The 25,645-nt window shown below is 40.8% G+C and overlaps 1 protein-coding gene across 2 annotated transcripts in view; it reads left to right on the top strand.

Annotated features, from left to right (window-relative positions):
• CELF2 (CUGBP Elav-like family member 2) overlaps window positions 1–25,645 on the top strand; it is a 549,003-nt gene that overhangs the window by 152,564 nt on the left and 370,794 nt on the right. The window contains exon 1 of one of the 2 annotated variants that reach the window (XM_030959789.1): window positions 20,728–21,296. The exons of the other annotated variant lie outside the window; for it this stretch is intronic. Coding sequence (XP_030815649.1) covers window positions 21,244–21,296 — 53 coding nt within the window. The 5' untranslated portion in view covers window positions 20,728–21,243. Of the gene's footprint in view, window positions 1–20,727; window positions 21,297–25,645 lie in introns of those variants that run through there. 2 annotated transcript variants of the gene reach the window in all.

Below are 25,645 nucleotides of genomic sequence, written 5' to 3'. Positions count from 1 at the left end.
ATTATTCAAGCTGTATTTTGATGTTAATGCTATATTCAGTTGGTAGGTTCAGTTTCCCCCTGTTCTGTTATTATAATGGTTCTGCCTAGGGCTCCCTTCCCGCCTTTCCCCCTCACAGTTATCTGTCAATCCCCGGTTGTCTAGGCAACTCCCGCCACCCTTGTATCAGCTTTTATGTCAATGTGTTAACACCTCCTCTGTTGTCATAGTTTCTCCCAAACCCATCCTAGGTTTCCCTAGTAACTGCCATGTCCATCACTCTCTGCCCACACCTTTTCCCTAGAACCCTCTACTCAGGACAGAGAGTGATTGGACCAGAAGTTGTTTCCCCTCCCCAGCTCATCCCCCATTTGTTGTTCTGTTAAGTCAATCATGGTTTTCTGTATGCTCATTTGCCCAGGGGTGGGTGACTCCTCCCCTCTGGGACCCCTTAAAACCTTGTGTAGTCGCTGCCCTCTTCAGCAGTTGCCTACAGCCATCACCCTCTCCTAATAAAATCCTTCCCTGCTGCAGACAGCTGTCGGACTTCTTTATTTCTTGGTGCTTAGCTGGAGCTGTTTCTAGCCTTCGGCCAAGGGCGAAGCCTCCTCACCTCTGACGTGGGGAGGTCGTCCTGAGGCAGCAGCTCGCCGGAGCCAGTGTCTGTCCCGGAGCTGTGCCCGCTGCCACAGCTGCTGTCACGCCAGACTGCTGGCTGGTGCTGAGCTAGCCTGGGCTTTGGATTCCTGCACCCCAACAAGAAGCAGCACAGAGCAGTGAGCACAAAGCCTCTCAGCTGCCTTGGTCCTGCTGATCACTTGAGTGCCACAGATATCTCTTCCCTACGTAGGACTAGCTCTGCCATATAGACTCTGTGTCTGCTTCCTTTTAACTCCACTCCTTACTAACACCCCAGCACTTCTCACCATGTTCATAACACTGATATATTAAGTCCAAAAGTGCAGCTCTAAATATATAATTATTTGTGGTTTCCCAAACACCCTCTATTTTCTAATTTCTTTCTCATCATTAATTTTCTTCCTCTTTGCTGACTTATCAGTTGTCTTAAATATTATCCTTTTAAGTCTCCATGGTGTCCAATGAAAAGGAATTAGGCTTCTGAGTGTGCTTTCAGACTTAATCTTGCAATTATCTACTTCATATTGTTCATCACTATGGCCAGGCACTCTCTTTAGGAGAATTATTTGGCCTGAATAAATATCTTCAAAGTCTGAAGACTCAGATCCAATAAAGTTTATGGAGGCTTTCATCTTTATTGATATTGTGAAAGCCTGCAGTGTGATTTTTTTTTTACCTTTGTGGCCTAACATCTTCCTTGGTCTCGTAACAATACTTTTGTGCAAGAGTTAGGAGAACTGTAGAAACTACCATTTTCAGAATTTTGATTCTTATTTTCCTTACTGGACTCAGAAATTGGATTATGGGATATAAAGATATGGAAAATATTAAGACCACCACACAGAACTGAAAAGTTGAAATACAAGGTTTATAAAGCGAGTTCCAGATCGCTCTAGACTTCTCACAAAATAATTTTTGCCTTGACCTGAAGTTTTTAGTGTATTAACTGTGGGAGCATCTTAGTGTTTATGCAGAGTAACTTCAGGCAACTGTCAAACTTTCAGAAGTGCTGACAATTTTGAAATCCTTAAAAATTGAGTTCCTCTGAAATGAGCAAAACAACACTGTCTCATGACAAAACTTTCATGAAGCAGGCAGAAACATAATAATGGCTTCAGAAGCTGAGATCCCTGAGGAAACACACCATCATTTCAAAGCATCAATGCACAGATTTGCTCAGGATACAGCTGACTGCTGAAAGCAAGAGCATCTTTCTAGTCTTGAACCTTTAATCAACTATCAGTGTGAAGATTTAGGCACCAGAACCATGACACTATCCATGGAAAAGTAAACTTGACCTTGACTGAGTAGGAGGTTGAACTAGACAACATCCTCTAGTCCCTTTCCACTCATTATACTACAAATCGTGAAGAAGATAAACATTTTTAGGACATATTCTTACATATTTAATTTTCAGGTTTATTACTGTCAGCTTAAAACTATGAATTTTCTGAAGAAATTAACTAAAAAAACCTCGATGACAGCAAAGAAGCTGTAAAATTAAATTAAACGTCACTCTTCAAAATCCAGAGCAGAAAATACAAAGTTTGTAAGGCAAATACAGTAAATCTATGTACATATTTTAATGGATTAGAAGTATAATGCATGAGGATGACTGTCCTATGCTATGTTTTATTTGCTACACTAAATGCATCATATCTTACAAACCACAGAGAATTGTGCTCCTGTATTAATTACATTTTTAAGTGATTTTCTAATCTTTGAACCATTTTACTGTCTGACTGTTGCAGAGAGTGTATTAGAATTTCACACGGCACTGATATTTGAAAGCATTTAAATAGTAAGCAAAAGCTCTCCATTTTTTGTGTTCTTTCAGCCATTTATTTCTATTAGTATCAAAGTGGCTGTTTTACATTATGCAAACATTCATTGCAAAAGCAAGTTGGATTGTAGGTTAACTCTTAGGGAAGAAATATATGCTGTGATAACATTACCCAGTGTGGATGTGTTACACTTAAGGCATTTACTTCAGTATAAATCATTCTTTATATGAAATAAAAGTGCTTTATTGCTTTATAGCAAGATCCTAAACCACAGTAGATGGATGTCGTAGGATGTAATCTGGGTGCCAGTCAATTGGTGCTCTTTGTAAAGTAAAGGACGAAATTGTAGACAATGATATCCCGAAGAACATAAAAATCTGATGTATACCCACAAAATCAATGACTATTTAGAATGAAGCTTGAAAACTTGGTATAAAACACTATCTTTGCCTCATCGAGCTGGGCCTACATCTTGTCCCATTGAGTGGATTTATGGAGGCAGTACTGCAGTATCTTTAAACGAATGAGAATTCCCCTGCTCCTTCAGGTCTAAGGCACACAGTGGAACATTATGACCTGTTGAGATTTCTCTGAGCAGCAGCAAAGGTAATAACAGCTCCACTGCCAGGGATATGGTAAATCAACCCGTCTTTCCTTTTAAGAACATCTTTGCTTGTGAATTGTAGAACCATTGTATAAATATGTGTTTAGCAAAACAAGGAATTAATTTGTTTTCAGAACTTGCCAGGAATTTTCCATACATGTTCTTACAGTCAGAAGAGAGAAAAAAAAAAAAAAAAAAGTGAAGTGAAAATGATTTTTTTTCCCTGAAATGTCATTTTTCTGAGAAAGGCACTTTTTTCCTGCGTTAAAAAAAGCCATATACATTTGGATTGAAAGGCATATTTACTGTTCTTCTTTTCCCCCCCCCTAAGAATTTCCTCTGTACATTTCTAACTAATCCTTAAGTAGCAGTTTTCATCAGTAGCTTTCAAATCAGCACAAAGGAGAAAAATGTCATTGTTCCTCCTGAACCCAGAGCACAGCAAGGGGGGAGGAAGGAGATGCTAAGTGGCTTGCATTAATCTCCCAGCATGCCAGTGCAGCAAAACCCACCTCCCAAACCCCGGGACTGTTTCCTACTCACTTTGGCACAACCAGCCAGCACTCCTTGCTTGCCTGCTCTTCTGGCAAGAATCCCACTGAAATCCTCGGCCCAAATTACCTCTAAATTTGGCAGAATGTGGATTAAACTTTTATATTTGAGCAGTTCATCTGCTGAAGGAGGAACTCGAGTCTCAGTTAGAAAAAGTTTTCCCCTTTCTTCTCAGTTCATCAGTTTCTGAGTACTGGGAGCCAAACAATGTGAATTTTTGTGCCTTGAATGTTTATTGTTTTACTTTGTAGCTCAGCAAAGAAGAAGAGAGCAGGTGTGGAAGGCAGGGAAGAACAGTGGGACTCCTTCAAGACAGGAAAAAATACTCTCAGGCATGGGGAGAAAAAGAAAGAATAAGCTGCTCTGTGCTACCAGTGCCTACAGTGGAGGAGATGAACTACATTACCAACAGCAGTTCTGCCTTTTGCTCCATGCACCTCATTTTTTGCATAATAAGAGAAAATTATATTTTGTCATGCTGTATTAAAGATAATTATCTCCTTCAATCCTTGTGGTTTTCTGTGGTTTTCTATGGTTTTGTAGTCAACCCAGTTACACTCCTTGATATTTGCACAGCAACTGGTTGTTACTGCCTCAGAAGAGAAATTCTTTGCTTCTTCCTGAAGAAGTCTTTATCAATCCAGATGTTAATCTTGACCATTATTAGTCATTCAGTTAGTCAGCAGCAGCTTGGTCTGCAAGGACAAAAGGAAGCAAATATCCATGGAAGTTGTACTGATTTCCACAAAGCAGGGAGTGTGGAAAGAAGTTTAGGTCTAGTGGGGCTGGAATTCTCTATGGTAGCTGCTCTCTAACAGAGGATCCATTTATAGGAAAACCAGTCACTGGAGGAGACATCCAGAGGATCAAATTTTGGAAGTCCTGTAGGTCTGTACATTCCCAAAGCCTGGAAATCTGATGATGTCCTTGAGGGTGTCACAGAGTTCATGTTCACTGATACAGTTGAATGAATTGCTGGCAGAAAAATGTGAGTCACAACTGTGAAAATGGTCCAAAGAGAAGAAAACCAGACCAAAGAAAGAGATTCCTTGAATGAGAGCAAGAGATAACTCCACATCACAGAACACAGTGTGCCTTCCAGGGAGTGTCTTGGGAAAGCCTACCCTAGGCTAACAATACTGGACATTCCAGTGCTTTAAAGGACTTGCAGATCATGAAATGTTGGGGATTTCTTATCCCTGGAGATGTTCAAGGCCGTCTTGGATGGAGCAACCTGGCCTGGTGGAAGGTTGAAAGCAGCTGGTGTTTAAGATCCCTCTCAACCCAAATAATTCTATGATTTCATGAAATGTAAAAACTTGTGAGGAACAGCTACTCACTTTTCATAGTTTAGGAAGGTTTATAAACCGTATCAAAAATACAACAGAAGACTGAATAAAGAAAAAAGGGAGCAAAAGATTTTCCCTGCCATGTGCTCAGCCCCCTCACAATGGAGGTTTTCCGTTTTTAACCCTTTAACCCCTCCCAAAGTTCTGTCCATCAACCCCTTCTTCACTGTCCAGTGGTGGAGATCTCTTCCTCAAATCCTGATTGGAGGTCAGACGTCACCATAGTGACAAGCCAGCCCTCCCAGGTGTCCCTTGATAACCATGTGAGGGGCTAAAACATAACTATAAATCTAAAAAACTTTTCTTAACTTATACACATGATGTTTGTCTGTTAATTGTGAGAGTCAATCCTTGCATTACTCATCTATCTCAACCTCATGATCCAGAATTTTTTAGCACACAAAGGTTTGGCTTTGCCTACAGGCCAGCCCTGGAGCCCTCCTTGTCTCAGGGCTTTCTTCCTCAGACTTGCAGAGGTGCAGTCACACATGAGGGCAGGATGCTTGGGTCCCTCATGTGCATTTGTACCTGATGGTAACTCCTGAAAACATTTGGAATAACTGCACTGTGTCAGAGCACTACAAAAGACAGTAGGGTTCTCAAGTCACCTATCATTTTAATAGACAAAAGAATGAGAGAATGTAAATATTATCATTCCTGCTGAGCAAACAGATAGTTGGTATCACTCAGAGAGGTCAGGCAGATTAAGGAAGAAAACCCAGATCTCGTGACTCCCAAACCAGTGTCTGAACCACACAACCACACTCAACAGAGCTTCTCTCTCTGGGTTTTGATCAGCATATATTGCTTCCAGCAGTTACTCTGCCTGGTTTCCACATCCCTATTAAATTATTCTATAGATGATGTAAAAGGTCAGGGGGGAAAAAAAACCACATGCAAAAGTGTTGAGAAAAATGCCACCCCTTTTCTGAAGGCTTATTGTAAAATAAATAAATAAAGTAGTATTAAAGGAGGAAAAATTACCAAGGGAGTAATAAAAAGTTAGCTTTAGGCCACAGAAATGCTGCTTTTCATTTCTATATAGTACATGAGAATATTTTGTGGACTAACAGTGCATGAATAATGTTTTATTAAAATGTATATCTTTACAGCTTTATTTTATCAGGTCCTTCAAGGCCTGGCATAAAAAAGGTTTAACAAGTTTGACACATGCTGATTTAGCATTTACACCACAAACTGAATCTGCTTTGTGAGGGAAAATAGGCCAGCTTTCAAAATACAAACACTGTGAAGTATTCAAAGTGAAACAAAACAAAAGTGAGAAGTGGGAAGAAGGAAAAAAAGAAGAAAAATGCAAACCATGATCATTCCAAACCTGCTGTACAGAGGTTTTAGACTAACTTGGAAAATAGATCACATTAAATGTTGGAGCACTGATGATTCCAGCATCCAAGTTTCCTAATGGAGTATGAAAATCTGGTTTGTAGGATTCTGCTAAAAGTAGTCAGTGAGGGTTTGTTCTCTTTTATTCTCTCAAATGAGCCCAAGATCTGGCCCTCCCTCAGCCACCTTAACCCTTTCCGCTACCAAACACTAAAAGAAAAACTTTTTGAGAATGCAAAAGAGTTTAAAAATTTCAAATTAATGTCACATCTTCAGTTGCAGAAGGAAGCATTTTAGAAATCTCCATGTTCAGCCTCTGTTTCCAACCCAGAAGAAAGTGCTGCAAGCCCCATTACTTAAGAGGAAATAGGCTTTTTCTGTGCTAGGGTAAACTGTGACCCAGATTTCTGTGATATTGAAGTTAGTCGACCCTCAGCTAAACTCTTATCTAACCTGTCTTGACTTGTAAAATGTTTTTAAGCACAATTTTTCTTTTTTTGCACAAAGCCTGGATAGCTGGCATATTTTACAACTTTGCATTTCCATTATTAAAGTTGCCAGATGGAGACCAGCTAAAATGATATTTATTTCTGTTCCTTTGATATTTTTTTGCACTTCTGCTTTTCAAGTCACCAGATGGGGGTTAGCTAAATCCTCTGAGCTACTTGTTTATAAATGGACTGTAGAGACAAGAGTATAAATCTATATGCTACACTTGCTGGAACTGCTACAGCACTACAACAGGCAAAGGATGGATAACACATCCTCTTTGTTAACAGGACACCATCCTTATAGACCTAATCAATAAACTAATTAGGATTTGAGGTGTATCCTTGTCCAGCTTCACAGTGAGGCTTTTATGCTAAATCTAAATTTCCTATATTTCTGCCAAATTAGAGACAACGGAAATTTGCCTCTGTCATGTCACATACCTGAATTTTTATTTCTTGGTATATTGAACAGCAGAGACCCACTCTACATCAGAACTTAACATGTCTGTTATAAGGAAAGATAATTTATGTGAAGCCACTAATATTTTCTCTGAGAAATACATTCCTATGACATTCATTTAATCTAAAGATTATTTCTAATTATTTTTCTGATCCCTTCTTTCTCTTTGTTTTAAAACTCCAAAACTTTTTAGTACCTTAAAACCCTTTTAGTACTGATCATTACAGAGGTAACTAATTTTTTTTTTTTTTTTTATATAGCAATTTTCCCACCATTAATTTTTTAAGTTAAGAGATTCCAAATCTACTTGGATGGGTGTAGGTGGACACAGCCACTTTCTGCAGCAATCCATAAGAGGGAAACAGTGATGGTTGTAACATTCCATTGCAATTTCCAAAATTATACAGATATAATTCATAAAGCCTGAATGTCAAAAGTTAAAATTAACAGACCTGGTTTCATCAAGTACACATCATGGTTTTGATGAAACCAACAGTCCTTTTCTCACATGTAAAGCTTGAAGTAACTGAATACAGGAATTGTATATCAGAAATTCTACAATTTATTAAGCTGTGTGGAAAGGTCCTTTGTCATTTCAGAAAGAGTAATTTATCGTTTTAGCCAACAGTTTTTATCTTAGCTACTGCCTAGTTTATTCAACTAGAATAAATCTTTCCTTAATAGTCTTCACAGGCAATAAATATTGGGTGTGGGAGAGAATATATTTCATGTGGGAACAGGTATGGTCAAATATTTGGTAACATTTACAGAAATGTTAAGCCATTTTTCCTCTTCTTAGCCTGTATTTAGTATGAGATAGGTTCCTATCCTCAATATCCTATTCCTCAATAAATAGCATAGCTCTATACAACAATTGCCAGTTTCTTTCCATTGTATGTTTTACTGCAGGGTAATTCAGAACCAAAATCATTGTAGGAAAAAGAATAGTTAGATTGGGTAATGGGGCTAATGGAAGCGATAATTGAGGAAGCTATGAAAGTTGGAAATTTTGTAGTCTAATAATAAAAGAACAAATGATAATTTTGACTGCTTCACAGTAATCTGCACAGAGGAAGATTTGTGTAGCAATAGAAATCTGATCAATGAGGAAGTTGTCTTGGGATTTTCATACAAATTGTCAAGCTCTGTACGTCTGTTTTTTCTGGTGACATGTTAGCCTGCTTGTTAAGTTGCCTTTCCTAAGAATTTCTATTTCAAATTTAACTTCTAGACCCTTTGTGCATATAGTATAGTGCTGTGACAACAGTAGGACACTATGAATCCTTACAGCACTTTCCAACCTATGCTGTGTGCTCTGTGGCAAATTTCCCTTGATTTCAATGGCAATGACTCTGAAACTCTATCACAGGTTTAATTTAACATCACCCTTCTCATAATATTTTGTTCTTCTTTGGTTTGACCTCCTTTTCCATTTGGAGAGCGATAATAAGGGTTAATTGCTGCAAGTGCTGGTGGATGTGAATCAGCCGATGGCTGCTGATGAGTGAGCTGGGGAAGGGCTGCAGAGCAAAGTTGTTTTGCTTTGTTTCCAGCTCAGCATCGCGGGCGGCCCCATCCTCTCTGCAGGCTCTGCTCCCACTGAGCTGTCCAGATGGTCTGGCTCCGACTGCCTTTCCTTTCATGTAAGGTGGGGAAGTGCTGGGGAAACTTTGTGTCTGCCTGAAATGACTCATCCCCCAGATCCCCCCGGCCTCAGCTGCTGCACAATCCTCAAAAGATCCCAACATGTGCCTTACACCGTTGTTTTCCTTCTTTTCTTCCTATTTTTTAATAATCTCATCACCACATCTTGCTCCTTGAGCCCCGGAAGGATGCAGGGGAGCAGATGTTGCCCCCCTGTTATCTCAGTAATGTGGCAAGCTGGAGAGTGACAGGCAGGACATGTCAGGATGGCTCTGGCAGGCTACAGCCACAGCACAGCAGAGGTTTCAGGGGTTGAGGAATGTTGGGAAAAGGCCTGATTTACAGGTTTGTGAAAGATGTAACCTGGCTGAGATGTATTGGAGCTCAGTCTCCCCCCCATTCCCACTGACAGACTGATCCTCAGCTGGTAAACCATACACACAGTGCTCATATTTCAGTCAAATCATAGCTGGAACACCCAAGAGGATTTTAAACTTGCTTGTTTAGAAGGATAGGTGAAGGTCCAGGCAATCTAAACTCAACATTTTACCTGCTCATCAACAAAATATATTCTTTCTTACATGAGGTAATTCCTTTCTGTACCATGAATTAAAATCAAGGGAACTGGGAATTTATATTTAAAAAATCTGATACAGTTATCTTGTTGAAAGACTGCTGATTACAATAAACAGATTTGGTGTCTGTACCCATAAACAGTCGAAAATGGCTGGAGTGGGGAAAAAAATAAAAGGACTGGAGAGGATTTTTGGATCATAGGATGACTGGGGTTGGAAAGGACCTCAGAAGGTCTCTAGTCAAAGCTGGGACAGCCATGAGGTCACGCCAGGTTGCTCAAAAAGAGAAATCTGAAAAATGGGTCTCTGCAAAACATAAAATATACTTGCCATAACAGGGTACTTGAAGTGGAGATCATTTGTGGAATTAATGAATGAGTGGAATAGGAAGTGCTCAGAGGCTGGTGCTGATCTGTGCAGGTCAGTAAGGTCCATGGATGGCAGGAGAAGCACTAAGTCCACAGCCTGTATCTGCACTGGCAGGATTGAGAGTGCACACCCCTCAGGGGTGTGATGTGGTGGCACAAAGGTGTCTTCCCTGCGCTGATTTGAGCCAAAACCAGCACACTCCACTCAACTATTTCAAGCAGGAGACACAAATCAAACCCCAGGATGCGTTATTCCAGTCAGTAACACATGGAGGAGAATCGAGGTGTGATGGGAGATGGCCCCATCCCTGGAAGTGTTCAAGGGAGGTGGGATTGGAGACTGAGCAATCTGCTGAAAGGTGTCCCTGTCCAGGGTGGCAGGGTTGGTACCTGATGATCTTTAAGGTCCCTTACAACCCAGCTCCTTCTAGGATTCTATTACTCCATTTTCTGAGTCAAGGCTGCTGTATCCATGCACTTGGTAGCAAATAATAGATGATTATTTGTTCGGGGTTTTTAAGTTTCAAACATAAATGATATTGTGCTCGATGCAAACAAAGTCTCTCCTGGACTTCATTATGTTGGATAAAGATGGATTTGTCCCTGGACTGTGTTGCCTAAGGATGAATGATCATGACAAGATTACATTCAGTACAGCAAACTGATACATACCTGCTAGTCATTCACATACTGGTGCTTTCAAAGAGATAATTTTGCAAAGGAGAATTCTGAATGAAACTGATTGGAAAATAGGCAGTTCTTCATTCATGGTTTATTAGATTATCATAATTCCACAGTGAGGAAAGAGGGATACTCTTGGCTGGAAGCTTATGCTGTCCCAGTAGTATGGACAGAAATTTTAGATAAATAGAGATAGAGCAAGAAAAAAATGAGGGGAGAAAAGGGGGAATAGGCAAAAATGAAAATTTATGAAATATATCAGGTTGTAGTAGAGAAGCCAGGGGCAGAGCAGGGGGTGGCTGTCAGGACTACAACCAAGAGGGAAAAGCTGAAGGTGTGCCAGGAGCAAACAGCAGTGCTTTAGCTCAGGGGACTGTGAACGTTATTGCCACATACTGGTATTGTTGCTGGTAAGGCAGGAATAGTCTTTGACTCTGGGATAGCCTATTTACTTCAAAGTGGTTCTTCTATCACTATTTAATTTGGGAATTCCTGCCTTTAGGATCCCTTTTCTTGTATTATTGAAAATGACATTATTTCTAAAAGTCCAATGTATTTTTCATTCACTAGGTTATTTTCTTAATTATATTTGCTGGAGATAGATTCAATTGCAGTTTTGTTCACCTTCAATTTATGTTCCTATTTCTGAAGCCTTTGGCAGTCTTTCAAAGAGTGTCCATACACACTGAATTTAGTCCCTCAGCTTTAGATGATAGCTCTCAAAAATTCACCTGCAGTGCTTGCAGAGGGGAGAGCACCTTCCCTTTTCTCTCCTCTGAGCAGACCTACAGAGTAAATCCTGATCTAAAACACTTCATTGAGGTTGATAAAGCTCTCCTTTCTGCCAAACTCGGTGGCTGATGAAGTTGCAGCTACTTCTCCTCCAGTGTTGTGCCAGGTTTTACAGCAGGACGAAAAGATTCTGTGCTACATTAATGTTCAAGTGCTGTTTTTCCATTCCAGGTGTCCAAAAGCTGCCCTGACACCAAGGTCAGGGTAGCTTCCCATGACAATTTTGCTCAGACAAGCGTTTGGAATATCAGTCTGAGCAGTTCCTAAGCATTATTTTCACCTCTGATGGTGAAGGAGAGGGGCCAGATGGGAGATGGGGAGTGGGCTTTTGCTTCAGCAAGACCTGAAAAATATTCAGCATATACAGGTGAGGATAAAAAATGGCACTGCTTCTCCACGCTGGGCTGAACAGTCAGTTAAAACAGTTTCTTTCAAAGTAGTTTCATGCTTCCTTCTGTACATGAACTCTTGGTATAGGTCATCCCTATCCAGAGGGAAAGTTTTCAATACTACATCAGGAAAGATGGAGGTGGGCAATGGGTTGCGATAGATCCTGGGTGACAAATATTTTGGATTTGTGTTTGAAACACAGTAGAATTATTTGCTCATATCACACAAGGATAATGAAATTTATTTCAAATTCATAGAAATGTAGATATCTAGGAACATTTATTGGGAATGGATTATCTTAAATACATAGGTTGGGTTAATCTGCCCTGAGGAGGAATTTTTAATTGCCCTGCCATGGCTATGGTTAAGGTTATGCCAATTCAAAAAAAGGCAGCTGGGCTGCCCCACATATGCGCAGGCTGCTCAATCTGTCAGCATAAGGGGAAATATGTGAAAAGATACAAAATTTTGGTCAAAAATATTTGACTAATAAGAATGTAACAAATGTAACCCAGGAGTTCCTTGAAAAATGCCCTTATGGCATTTCAATGGGAAAATGGCACTCAAGGCTTTGCATTTTACATCCCTTGGCAGTCTAGGGAAGCTTGTATCTGTTCTTGACCAACAGAGCACAGGTTAACTGGGTTGAACACAGGCCAATTAATATCCCAAACAGGCCCCAGCTAGATGATTGTGTTTTGGGAGAAGTGTTAGGCCCAGTGTTGTGCCAGGCTGTGATATCTATAAATGACAACATGAAGCCTGAATTCACAATTGACAGCATGAAATGAACATGAATTTTAGATTCAGCATCCATAGTCTGAAAAGAGGACTGCTTATTTCTTAAGGAGATGGTTACTAAAAGAAAAAAAAAAAAAAAAAAAAAAGAAGTCTTGAGGGTATTCAAAGCAGCCTGGTTAGTGACTAGACACCTCTCTCTGCAAGAGGAAAAAGCTTTCTAAAACTACTGGGTAAGGAATAATCAGCAACAGCTGGAATTTCTCATTTGCAGACAAGCTACAAATTAAAAGAGAAATATAAATTACCTGAAGAATCTACCATGAAAAGCAGCACTATCTTCCCCCTGGTTTCCTCAGGCAGAGACTGAACTCCTTCCCAGCTGTTGAGCAACAGAGACAATTTGTAATTCAGTCCTCCCAGTTTCTGTCAGATGGGGGAGCAGTGAAATGTAAGATGAGAAGCTGAAAGAGGTAGAATTAGCTTGGATGTTGGTAGAAATTTTTCACTCTAAAGGGTGATGAGGCCCTGGCACAGGGTGAACAGAGAAGCTGAGGCTGCCCCATCCCTGGAATTGTCCAAGGCCAGGTTGGATGGGGCTCTGAGTGGGGTAACTTGTTCTGGTGGGAGGTTTCCTGCCCATGGCAGTGGGGTGGGATAAGATGATCTTTAGGGTCTCTTCCAACCCAAGGCATTCTATGATTTTATGATCCACTGATCTCTGCTTGCCTGATATAACAGGAACCTCTGAAATGAAAGAAGCATCCCAAGGACACTCTATGAATTATTAGTAACAAATCCAGTCCAGACTTGGGGGACTCAGCCTGTATTAGGTCCTACAGCTTCCAGAGAAGCGTGGATTTGCTTAGGTTGAACACCCAAATGAGGAAAGGGTATTTTCCTTGTTTTTCTACAAGCCAAACTTTACGATGTGCAATTTTCAAGACTTCCAGTGTCTAGAGGGTAGTGCAATGTTCTAGAAAGCTGCTTCTATTAATCTCACTCTTTTTGCAGTCTTTATTGGTTGTATTTTGTCAGATGAAGCAATGAATGTTTATGCCCCAGGTTTAGAAAGCAATAAAAATGTTTTATTTTCAACATGGGGACCTGTGCTTCTCTTTATTGGAATCACAGCCTAGGCCCTGTCTGGGAGAAAAATCACCAACGTGCTTGGGCTTGTGTAAATGAGGTCAGCAAGAGAGAGAAGTGTGGCATGAGACTTTGAGTATTTTTGAATGGAAAGAAAGTATTTCCTGTAAACAAATTATGTGTGTGACTATGGCCCATTGTATATAAATAATTTAACCTGGGCTACAATAGCTATTCGTGCTTTGAAAGGTACAAGACTTTTATGAACAGATGTAGGAAGTAATGGAATCATCAGCATGGGAAGGAAGGAAGGAAGGAAGGAAGGAAGGAAGGAAGGAAGGAAGGAAGGAAGGAAGGAAGGAAGGAAGGAAGGAAGGAAGGAAGGAAGGAAGGAAGGAAGGAAGGAAGGAAGGAAGGAAGGAAGGAAGGAAGGAAGGAAGGAAGGAAGGAAGGAAGGAATAGATGTATGTTTAGGTGATGCTCCTTTACAAATAAGTGGTCCTCAGAAAAAAAAAAACAAAAAAATGGTGGTACTGCTTTTTCAGAAATTAAAGAAATTTCTTGAGGTAATAAATGTAAACAGCTGCATTCAATACCTAAGGAAAAAAAGCTTTCTCTGACTTTCCCTGAATTAGGACCTTTACAGTGAACTTTTTCTATGGATAAGTTGTCCTTTAGAACTGAATTTAATGCCAGCCTGCTATTGATGAAGTAATACTGTTATGAAACTCTCTCCAGTACTGTTTTCACAGGGATAACATGTTGGGTTTTTCCTCAGGAGAGCAACAGCTCATTTCAGTGCACTCTGTGGTGCTTTGTTTGGATACACACACACACCTGTACATGGATTTTTGGATGCTTGTGCCTATGCAAGCAGATAAGCACTTCTAAACAAAGGCTCCAGGGGAGTTACATGCCCAGAATCAGGACACTTAATTGGTTTTTGTGTTTATAAAAATCTCCTGCCAGCTGTTACAGCAAAAAGTTGCCTTCCTGTTTTGTCAGCTCTTCCCAGCGTTTGTGATAGGAAGGGAAAATGAAAGAGTTTTATTTCTAGTGAGTACAGCAAATCCTGAATCCTGACCAGCATCAGGGTAAACTCAGGCTAAAAGGGTGCTCCTCCATGCCTTTACATGAAATATGTATGGGATTGCTCTGGCATCTGAAGCACTTTCTCCTTCCCTCCTCACATGTCATCGTCTTTAGGTCAATAGCAAAGCACACAAGGGACCTTGTACCTCTCTCTCTCTTTAACAGATCTAAGCTCAGTGTATAAAATAGGTGTTTGTGGTTGACACTTCAAAATCATGTGCCTGAATGTACTTTAATAAATATGAATATCAGAAATCGACCATTTATCTCACCACTTTCTTAATTGAATAATTATTCCCTTTTGCTACTTTCCCCTCCCTTATTTGCCTCTAGGACTTTGGAGCTTTTAAATAATTTTCTTTCTAAGGGGTATGGTATAGATCACTTATTTAAAGCTTCAGGGGTTCCTTACTTTGCTACAGTAACTCTTTAATTTTTGAAGTGGTAGAAGCCATCTGTCTCAACAGATCATGTTCTTTTACACTGAATGACGAACCAGCATTTCAGTTGATTTATACTTAAAACAGTCTTGGAAAGGAGGGAATTTCATAAAGCTGCCAATTTCTGTGTCTTCTATTAAGTTCCTAGTGTTCTGCTCTGTAGATTGCTAGGGTGGTGTCTGTCCCTCCCAGATGGGAAAGTAGGGCACAGATAAAAAACCAGTTTTCTCAATGTCAAGAAGACAGAGAGAGAAATTAACTGAACATCTCCACCTAGTCCCTTACCAATAATTATCCTATTCCTTGAATTTCTGTGATGGATAGAAAACCAGAGGTAAATATTTGAAGAATCTATTAAAAGACAGATATAGATGTGAAGCCACTAATTTTCTTTTGTCTCTTTGGAAATGGTTTCCTAAACATTTTACAGTATGCATTCAGCATAAATTAATTACCCTTAGATTTATTCTCCAATGCTGCATGAGATGGCATTGGGGCTGTACAAATGCAGCTGTGGTCCATGTGAAAACATGGCCTTCACAACAAAGCACTTATTAAGGTCATCACCAAAGTTTTTATTTTCTGGGCTGTGTTATGAAGGCAGCCTGAACAATAACCTTTTCATAAGGCTTCATAAGGACCTCTTGGTGTTCACTGTATGACCTGACACCAAAAGAATGGAAATTAAAAGACAGACAGTGCCTGCTTAGGCTCCTCAGTCTGCTGTGGCACTGGAACGGTTAACGGCTGCTTTTCTCCTCTCCACCAAATCTGACCCCTGACTCTGCCAAATGGAATGAAAGAAGCAGATTGGGGTGTGCAAGGAGCTCTTTTTGAACATGTCTGGCAAATACAAGGAGCTTTTCTTCTCTTTCATTCTTTCTGTTGGGTGAGGAAGGGCAAGCCCTGCCTCAGACTACAGAAGTGTTCTTGCCCTGCCAGTGCTGCAGAGCGAAGAAACCTTCCCGCTGGCCAGGAAAGAAAAATTCAGCAAAGGATGTAAATGTTTGGCTCATATGGTGTTTAAAGTGAACTACAAACACCTTAAAAACAATTAGGCTGATGGGAGTTTGGGCATCACTGTCTCTTCAGAGAGGCTGGAAAGCATTTCTCTCATAATGAAGTATGTCGTAATAGTGATTTTCTGCTAGGTGAATAGACACAAAACACATCTTTGTTCGTGAGGCTTTTTATTGCAGCAGTTGTCATGAGCAAAACCTGAAAGTACTTGAAAATCCATTAAAAACACAATCAGGAATAAAAAAAATGCCATCTCTTCAAAGTTTGTCTCTGCAGAGTGTAAAAGTGAGAAGTCGATAAGTATGAGACACATTTATGCAATTTAAGATTAATGATTAACTGTTAAAGTGCAGGCTTTGTACAATCAGCAAGCAAACAAAACCCTTCAATCTCTGCAGCTGCTGGATGAAGCCAACTTCTAAGTTACAGTGTGTGATAAGATGTGCTGAATCCCAGCCCAGTTGGCCACTGACCTGCAGTGAAACAGCGATTGCTGTCTCCGGGGTGTTTTGGTTGCAGTTCCCAATTCCCAAAGAGTAATTGTCAGCTGGATTTATGCCTGCTTGTGACTGCTTTTCCTCTGGTTCTGTACAAGCATGACTTTGGGAATTTCTTAGACTTGGGACTTCTTAAAATTTCTTGTCTCCCAAATTGTGTATTTCACAAAGAAAGAATGGACTAGCTTTAAAAATTCTTAATAATACTTGGGCTTACTTACGCCAGTTCTAGGAGTAAGATCTTTAATTAATTTTTTTTTTCCATCAGAATTATTAAATTCAGCCAGATTTTTTTCACACATCCAGGCCGTGAACAAGTGCTCAAGTTCCCAAGTTAAAGCAGCATCTTGCCAACTTTAAAACATTTGGCTGGTCAGCAGGAAAGAAAAGTCTGCTTGTAAAGCACTGGAATGCATTTTCAATTAGTCACTCCATTGCTTAAAAGGCGAGGCATTAGGGACTAGGAGGAGAGGCAGGGGGGTGGCAAGGCTGATGGGGAGGGACAGCATGAGACAGTCTGGAGAAGAGCCTTTATCAGCCCCCAACAGCAGCCCTGAAGTTGGAGGCCACTCTTTAATAGCTGAGCTTTTGTTTAACAACAGGCTCCCCAGGGAGAGTGAGGTTTTCCTGGTAAAAGCCCAAGATTTCTTTCAAATAACTTAAAATTGCTTTGTATGAAACAGCAACAGAAAATATGTATTGGGAAGATGCTAGAAGGATATTTATTTCTCTATTATTGCCTGATAACCAGGCTGCTGGGCACCCTGACTAGAAGGCTGTGCTCTGGCAGACCTTCCTTGGCTCCTAAAATATTTTGAGTGAGATAACACCCTTGCAAGGAGATTAAATAACAAACCCAAGCTGCTTACTATACTTGGTTTATTATCCTGCCCAACACTATGAAGTTCTCAGTCCAATAGGACTCTGGTATAGAAAGAGCTGGGGGGAGTAAAAAGTCTCATTACATAAAATCATCTTTCTATTGCTCAGTAGCCATAACTGCTTTTGCTTTTTTAAACGCTTTGTCCTGTACTTGACCTTCAAATGTTTGTAGCTAGCTGACTTTTTTGACTCCACAGCTGTCTAAACTAAGGATGATGACATTGCTTAGAGATCCTTTTGTGTATGTGTGTATACAGGAATGCTGTTTTCAAAAGTATATGTATATATTTATTTTAGCATGACTCAAAATCTTGGAGAGCTTCTTTATCATATTAACTGAGAACCAGTAAGTTCTCAGTGGGGGAACGTGTCATGGCATGAAAGACACAAATTCTACAATAGGCTGGATTTCAGCAGGTAGAGAAAATTTTTAGGGTTGTTGCCTTCTGGCTCTAGCAGTAATAAATTTGCTTAAGTAATATTTCACAGATGTGCTGGTGGTTTCCTGGCAAACAAGCTGGAGATCATAGGAAATTTCTTTACTCAAAGCATAAAAAATAAAAGTTTTGAATACAAAGTCCTCAGCCCTAACAGAAGAAACATTTGGCTAAAAGCTGAGCTGGAGTCTGCTATCTAAGCACAAGAGTTAAAATAATTTTACAGCGAATTTCTGTTTCTGTTTTATTTGTTTTCTCCTACTATAGCTACATGCTGTATGAAACACGTGAGGCTGTTTTGGAAAATCCATTGCCTGTTGCAAGTTCCTCTGTGCTAAACTTGATCTCGTAGTTTTATTTTTAGAAGGCTCATAGTTGCTGTCCTCAGTGTTGTAGGAAAAGCTGGCAGAATGCCATCAAGGTCCTCCAAAATGGAGACATGGCTTTCTTTCCAGACACAAGAATTTGAGATTAAAAAAATAGAAATAACCCCAAGAAGTGCAAGAGGGAAAGGAATAAGTATATTTACTCCTGCAGTATAGTTTTCATGTGGATATGTTGGCAGAAATAATGGAGCATTTTCTGTGGGAAGACAGTGAAAAATGAATCTATGGAAAGTATAAGATGTACTTGTTAGAGATAAAATCCTTGAAATAGACATAGTTTGTGGGATTTTGGGATGAACAAAGTAAGACACTGAGCATATTGGTGCAGTGGGGTATAAAGACAGAGCATCTGCCCCTTTCTCACCTTGACCTGCAACAGGATGTGACAGGGACACAAACTTGGCTTGTCAATGTGTCAGGAGAGGTCAGGGTATTTTGATTTTTGTTTTCTTTGCAAGCTCAGCTTGAAGCCTTTCTTAATTCGAGCCTGGTCATCAATATGTTTGCACGATATGAAATATTAAGTGAGAAGTTTGCATGGGAAAATAGGTGAGTGTAGCTCTAAAACCAGCAAATGTGGCAATAGGGTAGAGAGGAAAGAGAAAAGGCAGTGTGCTGCAACCACTGATGTCCTCCCCAGCCTCAAACGAGGGATTAACATCTATAACAGTGGTTTCAGTGGTTTACAAACTATTGGGAGGAATAAAAGAGACATTGACCAATCTGTTTTTATTTGCTTTCCATGCTGGAAAAAAAAAAGAAAGGAAAGAAAGTTTTCTCAATTCCACAAAGAAACAACTGAATTTAATTTTCCATTACAAGCATCTTGCCCACCTCCTGTAGTTAAACAAATATAGGGCCCAAAGTTTCCAGAGCTGGATAGAAGCCTTATCTCTGCAGAATTGCTCAGAGATATGTGTGTATCAGGTGAGAAACACCCTGGCCCCGCAGGTTTTAAGAGAGAGGTGGAACATTTGTAACCCCCAGCTGTCCTCCATCTGCACCTGCAACCCCACCATCAGCTGTCCCTGATGTGTTTTTCCTCACTACACCCCTCTGAGACAAAGCAAAACTGTTGGAAGCATTGCCTAGGGGAGGATGTAAAATTCCAAAGTCTGAACTTGAAGCCTGGCTCGATGAACTGATGAGCAGATAGGGCCCCACGGGCTGAGCTTCACCTGGCCAGGGCAGGGAGGAGGCAGGAGATGACTCAGAGCTTCTCCTAAATGAGGGGCCAACGATGCTCTGGCCTTGGAGCAAAGAAGGCATTTTGTATCAGGGTCATTTAAAACTGGTTGTTTCTGTCTGACCACTATCAGCTGGCTGCTGTCTGGCAGGCAAAATGGTCACATTCTCTTTTTTTGGGCGGTTGGAAGCCTCGGTGTCACCTTCAGGCCAGGGCAAGACTGAGCTGCCTTTGTGCAGCCGGCCAGGGGCGTTCAGGCTGCTCAAACCCAGCCTCCAGCAGGCCAGGGAGCCTGAAATGGTTTAGGCACAGCTCAAGTTTTTATCTCACTAAAGAAGGAGCTATTGGAAGGCTTAAAAGTTTATTATGTCTTATAATACTCCTTATTATGTTTCCACGAGTGTGTCTCACACTACCAGATCTCCCAAATCTCTCTGACCACCATATTACTGCTTCTTTTAACATACAAGGGCTGATCTTAACTTCTTTTTTGTTTTGAGAGAGCTGGTGGCAGAGGGAAACTAGGAGCATATGCCTGTGATATAAATATCAAAGTGGAAGTATCTACCAAAGGGGTAGTTTGGTTCTGACTGAACACTTCATCGAGTACTGTTTTGCTTTTTTCCCCCAAAAGAATTTTAATTCCTCACTGGAATTAAATTTCCAGGAATTTCCAGAAATCCTAATGAATTGGTGGAGCTCAAGGAGAGGTTACAGTCATTTACAGTACAAATGGAAAACATTTAGAAGGGGAAAAAAGGCAAAAGAAATATTTAAATAGAGGAAAAACACTGTCAAAAAGTATTACAGAAATGCAAAAGAAGCCAATAAACTCGATTTTCCTAAGTAAATACACACTATCAGCAGCTATACAACTTTTCAGATCACCATAGTAATCTGGAGGATGCTTTACCATTTATTTTTTATGTAGTAAAAAAAAAAATTGATTTTATGGAACCATATAGACACCTTCTCCCCTTTTAAACATCCAAAGGGTTACATCTGGCTTTGCATGATTAGACTTTTTATTATCCTCCATAATAGCAGCCTTGCTTTAGATCAGTGCATTTCAAGCACAGCTTCTGTGTTTAAGTCTATCAATTCTAATAGACTTAAAGAACAGAAGGGGGGGGAGAAAGATTATTCTGTATTCTAAAGGTTGTGAACTGCTTTTGATGCGTGTGTCTGTCTCTCCATATGGGGGTGAGGGACAAGGGGAGGAGGGAAGGGTGGGAGAGGAGTTGCATTGGAAAGTCCCTCCTTTAAAAGTGTCAAACTCCAACCTGCACAGAACAGGGAAAGGGAGACCACCAACAACCCTCAGAAAATAATATAAAAACAAACCTCAAAGGTAGAAGAAAATACCCAAAAGGAGAAGACTGCAGCCTGCAGTAATCTGTAAATGATTGCTGGCAAAGACTGGAGGCTTCGAGCTTGAGCTGTGCTTGCTCCAAAAGAAAGCCAAGAAGGACGGTGTTAATAAAGAGAGATTTAACTGAGGGCTGTGCTTGGAATAAAGTGGACTACAAAAAGGTCAAATTTGATCAGTTGGAGCAGATTACAAGGGCTTTAAAAGGTAGTGGTGAAGAAATGAAACTGGGACTGTGAAGCAATATAGCACAAGATTGATTTTGGGGGTGGAGAGAAGCTGGGACAAGTGCTTATCAGCTTGAGAAGGAGGAAGAGCTGTGCTGGGTTTGTTGTCATTCCCACACTGAGTAGAGTACTTGCTGCTTTTGTGGTTAGCCTTCCCTGGCGTGGTTTTACTTCTTTTTTATTTTTTTTTTTTTTTAATATACATCTTTTATTATTGTTATTCCTACAATGGTGTCTATAATCTCTGACTTGGATCCTCTGAAAAGCTGGAAAGTTTTAAGGTAGGCCTATGTTTTCTTCTGTTTGGTACAGGCATTTTGGGGTTAGCCCTAAATTAACTGGAGCTTGAGTTATAATCGAAATGCGAGCCCTGGGCTTAAGTAAGAAAGGAGTTTCTGGTAATTAGAGCCCTTTTAAGATACAGCAAAACCTTTGAACAGATGTTTAGAGAGACCCGAGAGAGAATTTTTAAATATACTTCTCAGTGTTACAGTGCAGTGAGGAATTCTTTTTTTTTTTTTCCCTTATTTCTTTTTAAGGAGAGATTGCTCTGTAAATTCAAGCTAATAGTAAAGGCTCACACCAGTTGCAACTACAGCGTTAACTCTCTGCTTTCCTTGCTGTGCTCTGCATGGAAATGAATGGGAAACTCTAGAGAAGCAAAAACAAACAGCATGAGAAAGTTGATCAAGAAGTGAAAATAGTTTAGGGGGAAGGAAGGTGGAGTGAAGTGCTTGTTTCATGTTGTTGAAACTTCCACACTTTGTTGCCCCTCTTGAGGCGTGTGTTTGGCATTTAAAAGTTGCTACTTTTTTACCTTCAGCACTTGGGTTTTTTTTTAAATTTGCATAGTGAAAAATTGTGATTTGAACTGCTAAAAACGGTAAGGGAGAAAAAAATTCCCCATTAATATTTGCTGCAGATATTGAAGACTCACAGTGTTAAATGTCTGTGCTTAATGCTGCTGTAAGTGCCTGGTTTTGCCTTATTGAGAATGCAGACGTATAAAAGTTTGCAGATGGTTTGCAGAAACTTCTGTAAGACATTGGAAACATCTGGGAGTGTAGATGGCAAAATTATAAAATCACTTAAATGTAAAGTTGCATAGATACCCCTCAGCTTTTTTTGCAAAACTTGAAGCTGCCTGCACTGAATATGTTTTGGGTAAATTACAGGGATTGGGGGCTATGAATTGTGATATTATTATGCTATATATGTAATAATAATATTTTGAAGTATACTTTAGACTCTTGATATAATTTTTTTAAAGAACTTACTGTGTGCTGAACTGAAAGAGGAAAAACAATACTTCAGAGTCTAAGTATAAAGTCTACTTACATGACTAAGGTTTTTTTTCCCTCACTGAACTTTCTATTTTAGGAGTTTAAAATTCCCTGACCATTTTCTGAGCCTCTGTGTGGGACTGGGCACTGCGACCCTCTGTCCTTGCCTGTGGTGTGAGACTTGGCACAGGGGGCTTGCTGCAGGTTTATTTTATTTTATTTCTCAAGTCGTTTGGGACTGTCAGCACAGGATGATGAGTTTGTATTTGACTCCAAAAGTTCTGTGAGGATGCAAACGCGGGGCTGAGGAGCGCAGGGCTGGGAGGGGCAGCGGGGCTGGGGACCAGCACCAGGGCAGGGACCAGAGCTGGGCTGGCTCCTGGGCCTCACCACCAGCCCCTGAATGCCGCCAAAGAGCTTCTGCAGAACCCCTTCTGTGCTGCCTGACAGCGTGTGTGCTCCGGTAGAGCTATTCTAGGAATTATTTTAAGTTTTATCGAGCTCTATGAGATCATTTCTGATTGCTCTGCGAGACAAGTCAGGTGATGCGAGGTTTGTGCAGAGATGGAGGATGACACAGAGGACGTTAAAGTCAAGAAGATTTAAGGAAGAGACAATGTTGCCCTCTCAAAGAATCCTGTTTTCTTTTTAAAACAACCTTTTCCCTACCTGTAAAAGAAATATCTCCCAGGCACTTTTCCCCTGCAGCATGCCTGCAGTTTCCCAACTTTGTGTGTGAACGTGGAGACTGCAGCTGTATGGGCACAGAGCAGGTCAGAGGTGTGATTAAATCTGGACGTTTCTGTGTGTTTTCTGTGTGTGATGAGAGCAGCAGCTCTGCACAGATGTGACATTGTGCAGCACCACTGCAGGATGCAGAAGGTTAAGAGGTGGCAAAAGGCAATAGGTAATATGAGTAGTAATATGAGCAGAATGACCACTGGAAGAAAAAAGAAAGAGAGCTAGAAGTCATCACATAGCTCATATGGCTTGTGACTTATTGAACTGCAATACCACTTCTACTTTTCTTATATATTTTAGTTCTTCTTCTCTGGGCCAATTTCCAGCCTGTTTGAGGCCTCTGAAGTTCTTGGTTTTAGTGTGTCCCCAAAGAAGCCTGTAGCTAATATTTATAATAAATAGAGGAATGTTTGTGTGTTTATTTTAGGTGCACAAACCAATTCTTTCAGGCTCAAATAAGTTGATGTAGCAAATGACACCACCAGCTCTAAACTGGTGTCCTACACTGGTAAATTCTCAATTTTGTTTACTTTTTGCACCCCCATAATTTATTCTGGGACTCCACCATAGTTTGGGGCCTGATTGGCTGAGTAAAGGCTGGAGGATGCAGATCCTGTGGGGGCAGCAGGTGGGAATATTTACATTGGGACTTCAAAATCCCCAGGGGCTCAGAGCAGCCTTGGTGCTGGTTACCCCCATGTCAGCTGAGCGCAGCTCCTGATCCCCAAACCCTCTGGAAGCATTTCCCTTGGCCTCTGAATAAAGGTAATAATGAAGGGAAAGGTACAATATAGCAACAGACAAGGCTGTGGATGGTGGTGGAGCCTAAAAGGAGGGAGAGGTTGTGCTGGAGCATGACAGGGGATTTTGCTGGACTCCACCCAGCTAAGCTGGGACATCTAGCAGAGGTATAAAATAAATGGCAATATGATGTGTGTGTATATAATATTACATCAGGCCTCCCTCTTTGGTTATGTCTGTCTGGAGAGGGACAGTGAGAGCTGCAATAATTTCTGCTAAGTCTCAGCTTCCTCTGGCTGCAAGAGCCCTAAACACAGTTTAATGTGCGTTTTCTTTCACTGGATTTATTCAGAGTGGTCTGAGTACCAAAGTTACTGGAAAGAGCATGCATGGATTTTTTTTTTCCCTCTTGTTGTCTCCTTTGGATTAAGCTCCCAGCATAAGATCTACGCTGTGACATGAGCACACCACTGCCTGATCTCCTTGTTCATAGTGGGGCTGCAATAAACACCATGTCCTGTTGTATTCCTCGGAGCCAGGAGAGATTGGCAAAACTTCAAGCCTTCAAAAGAAAAGAAAACATCCTTCAGAGCCTTCCCAGCAAACACAGTATTCTGGCCCAGCCCTCTGCAGACACAGAAATCTCGTTTACCATCTCCAAAATGAGATGGGAGCTGGGATGGAGACCCCCTAGTGCATAAGAGAGACCAAAATCAGCTGCCTTGATTCCAGAAAAGTCTCTTATCCCTGTTTAGAACTTCTGGCATGTGGTTTTGCTCCTCATAGGTGACTGGACAATGGTTGCTGAAGCAACCTGTGCTCTGGGCCCCTACAGCAGCAAAAGCAAAGCTGTAGCCTGGCAAGGAGAGGCACAAAAAGGAGGAAAAAAAAATTAATTCCTCAAGGCCACATCTCCTCTGTTGCTTTTCTGCCTTAATTTGGCTCCAACAAGGCTAAATTCAGCGCTATAAATCATATGAGTTACCTATGCAGGGAAGACCTTGTACCCCTTTGCATTCCTGTCTGAAGAAATATGTGACCTTTCCACGGCACATTGCTAGGGAAAAAAATTAAAAGTCGGTTTCAACTTGGCTTGGCAAGCTCAAGGTGAAATCCAAGGGAAAAGAGCAGGGGTTTTTACTCAGAGGAGTGGTCAGCCCCCAGCCTGGGAAGCAGCAATCTTGGTGTCTGCTCTGCACGCAGATGATTGCAACTCCACGAGTCCTATTGAACCGGCCGGTCCAACTTGGCAGGTGGAGCTGGGAACATCTTGTTTCACACATCATGTGTCAGGCGGATGTACCAATTCAAATGTTCTCTCCGAAATGTCTTTTTTTTTTTTTTTCCACCACACACACCATCCAAACAGCCTGTTAATGGTTTGGCTTTTCAGGAAAAAAAAAAAAAAGTGTTTTTCATGCTTGGCAAATCAGCCCAGGAGGAGCAATTTCAGCCGTGTTGGTGTGTGCATTGTGACTTGTTTTGGGCAAATAGTTCTGTCCCTACATCCACCCCTGTGATTGCCTGGGAGTTGAGGTGGGTTAAATAGCTTCAAAATGTTCAAACTTGGGAGGGGGGGGAGGAAAGCAGACACAACAGCTAAAATTTGGCTGTGGCCACAGAACAATAAATTGAGCAAAGTTTAAGATAAGGAATTCTGTATTGTATTCAGTATCTGAACAAACCAGTTAATGCATGGACTCCCAACACACAAATGCTTGGGAAAAGGACTAAGAAAAAGAAAATATTTCACTTGTGCTTTACGCTGAGGACCTGGACAATGTTCTCTTCATCCAGTACTCAAGAAACAAAAGAAAACAAGCCCTGAAATTTTGGCCCAGGGACACAATGCTGGACTCCATTGC

This window comes from Camarhynchus parvulus, chromosome 1A (genome assembly GCF_901933205.1).
Source record: "Camarhynchus parvulus chromosome 1A, STF_HiC, whole genome shotgun sequence".
NCBI lineage: Eukaryota > Metazoa > Chordata > Aves > Passeriformes > Thraupidae > Camarhynchus > Camarhynchus parvulus.
Note: the sequence above shows the minus strand (reverse complement) of the source record. Positions and strands in the feature narration are given on the sequence as shown.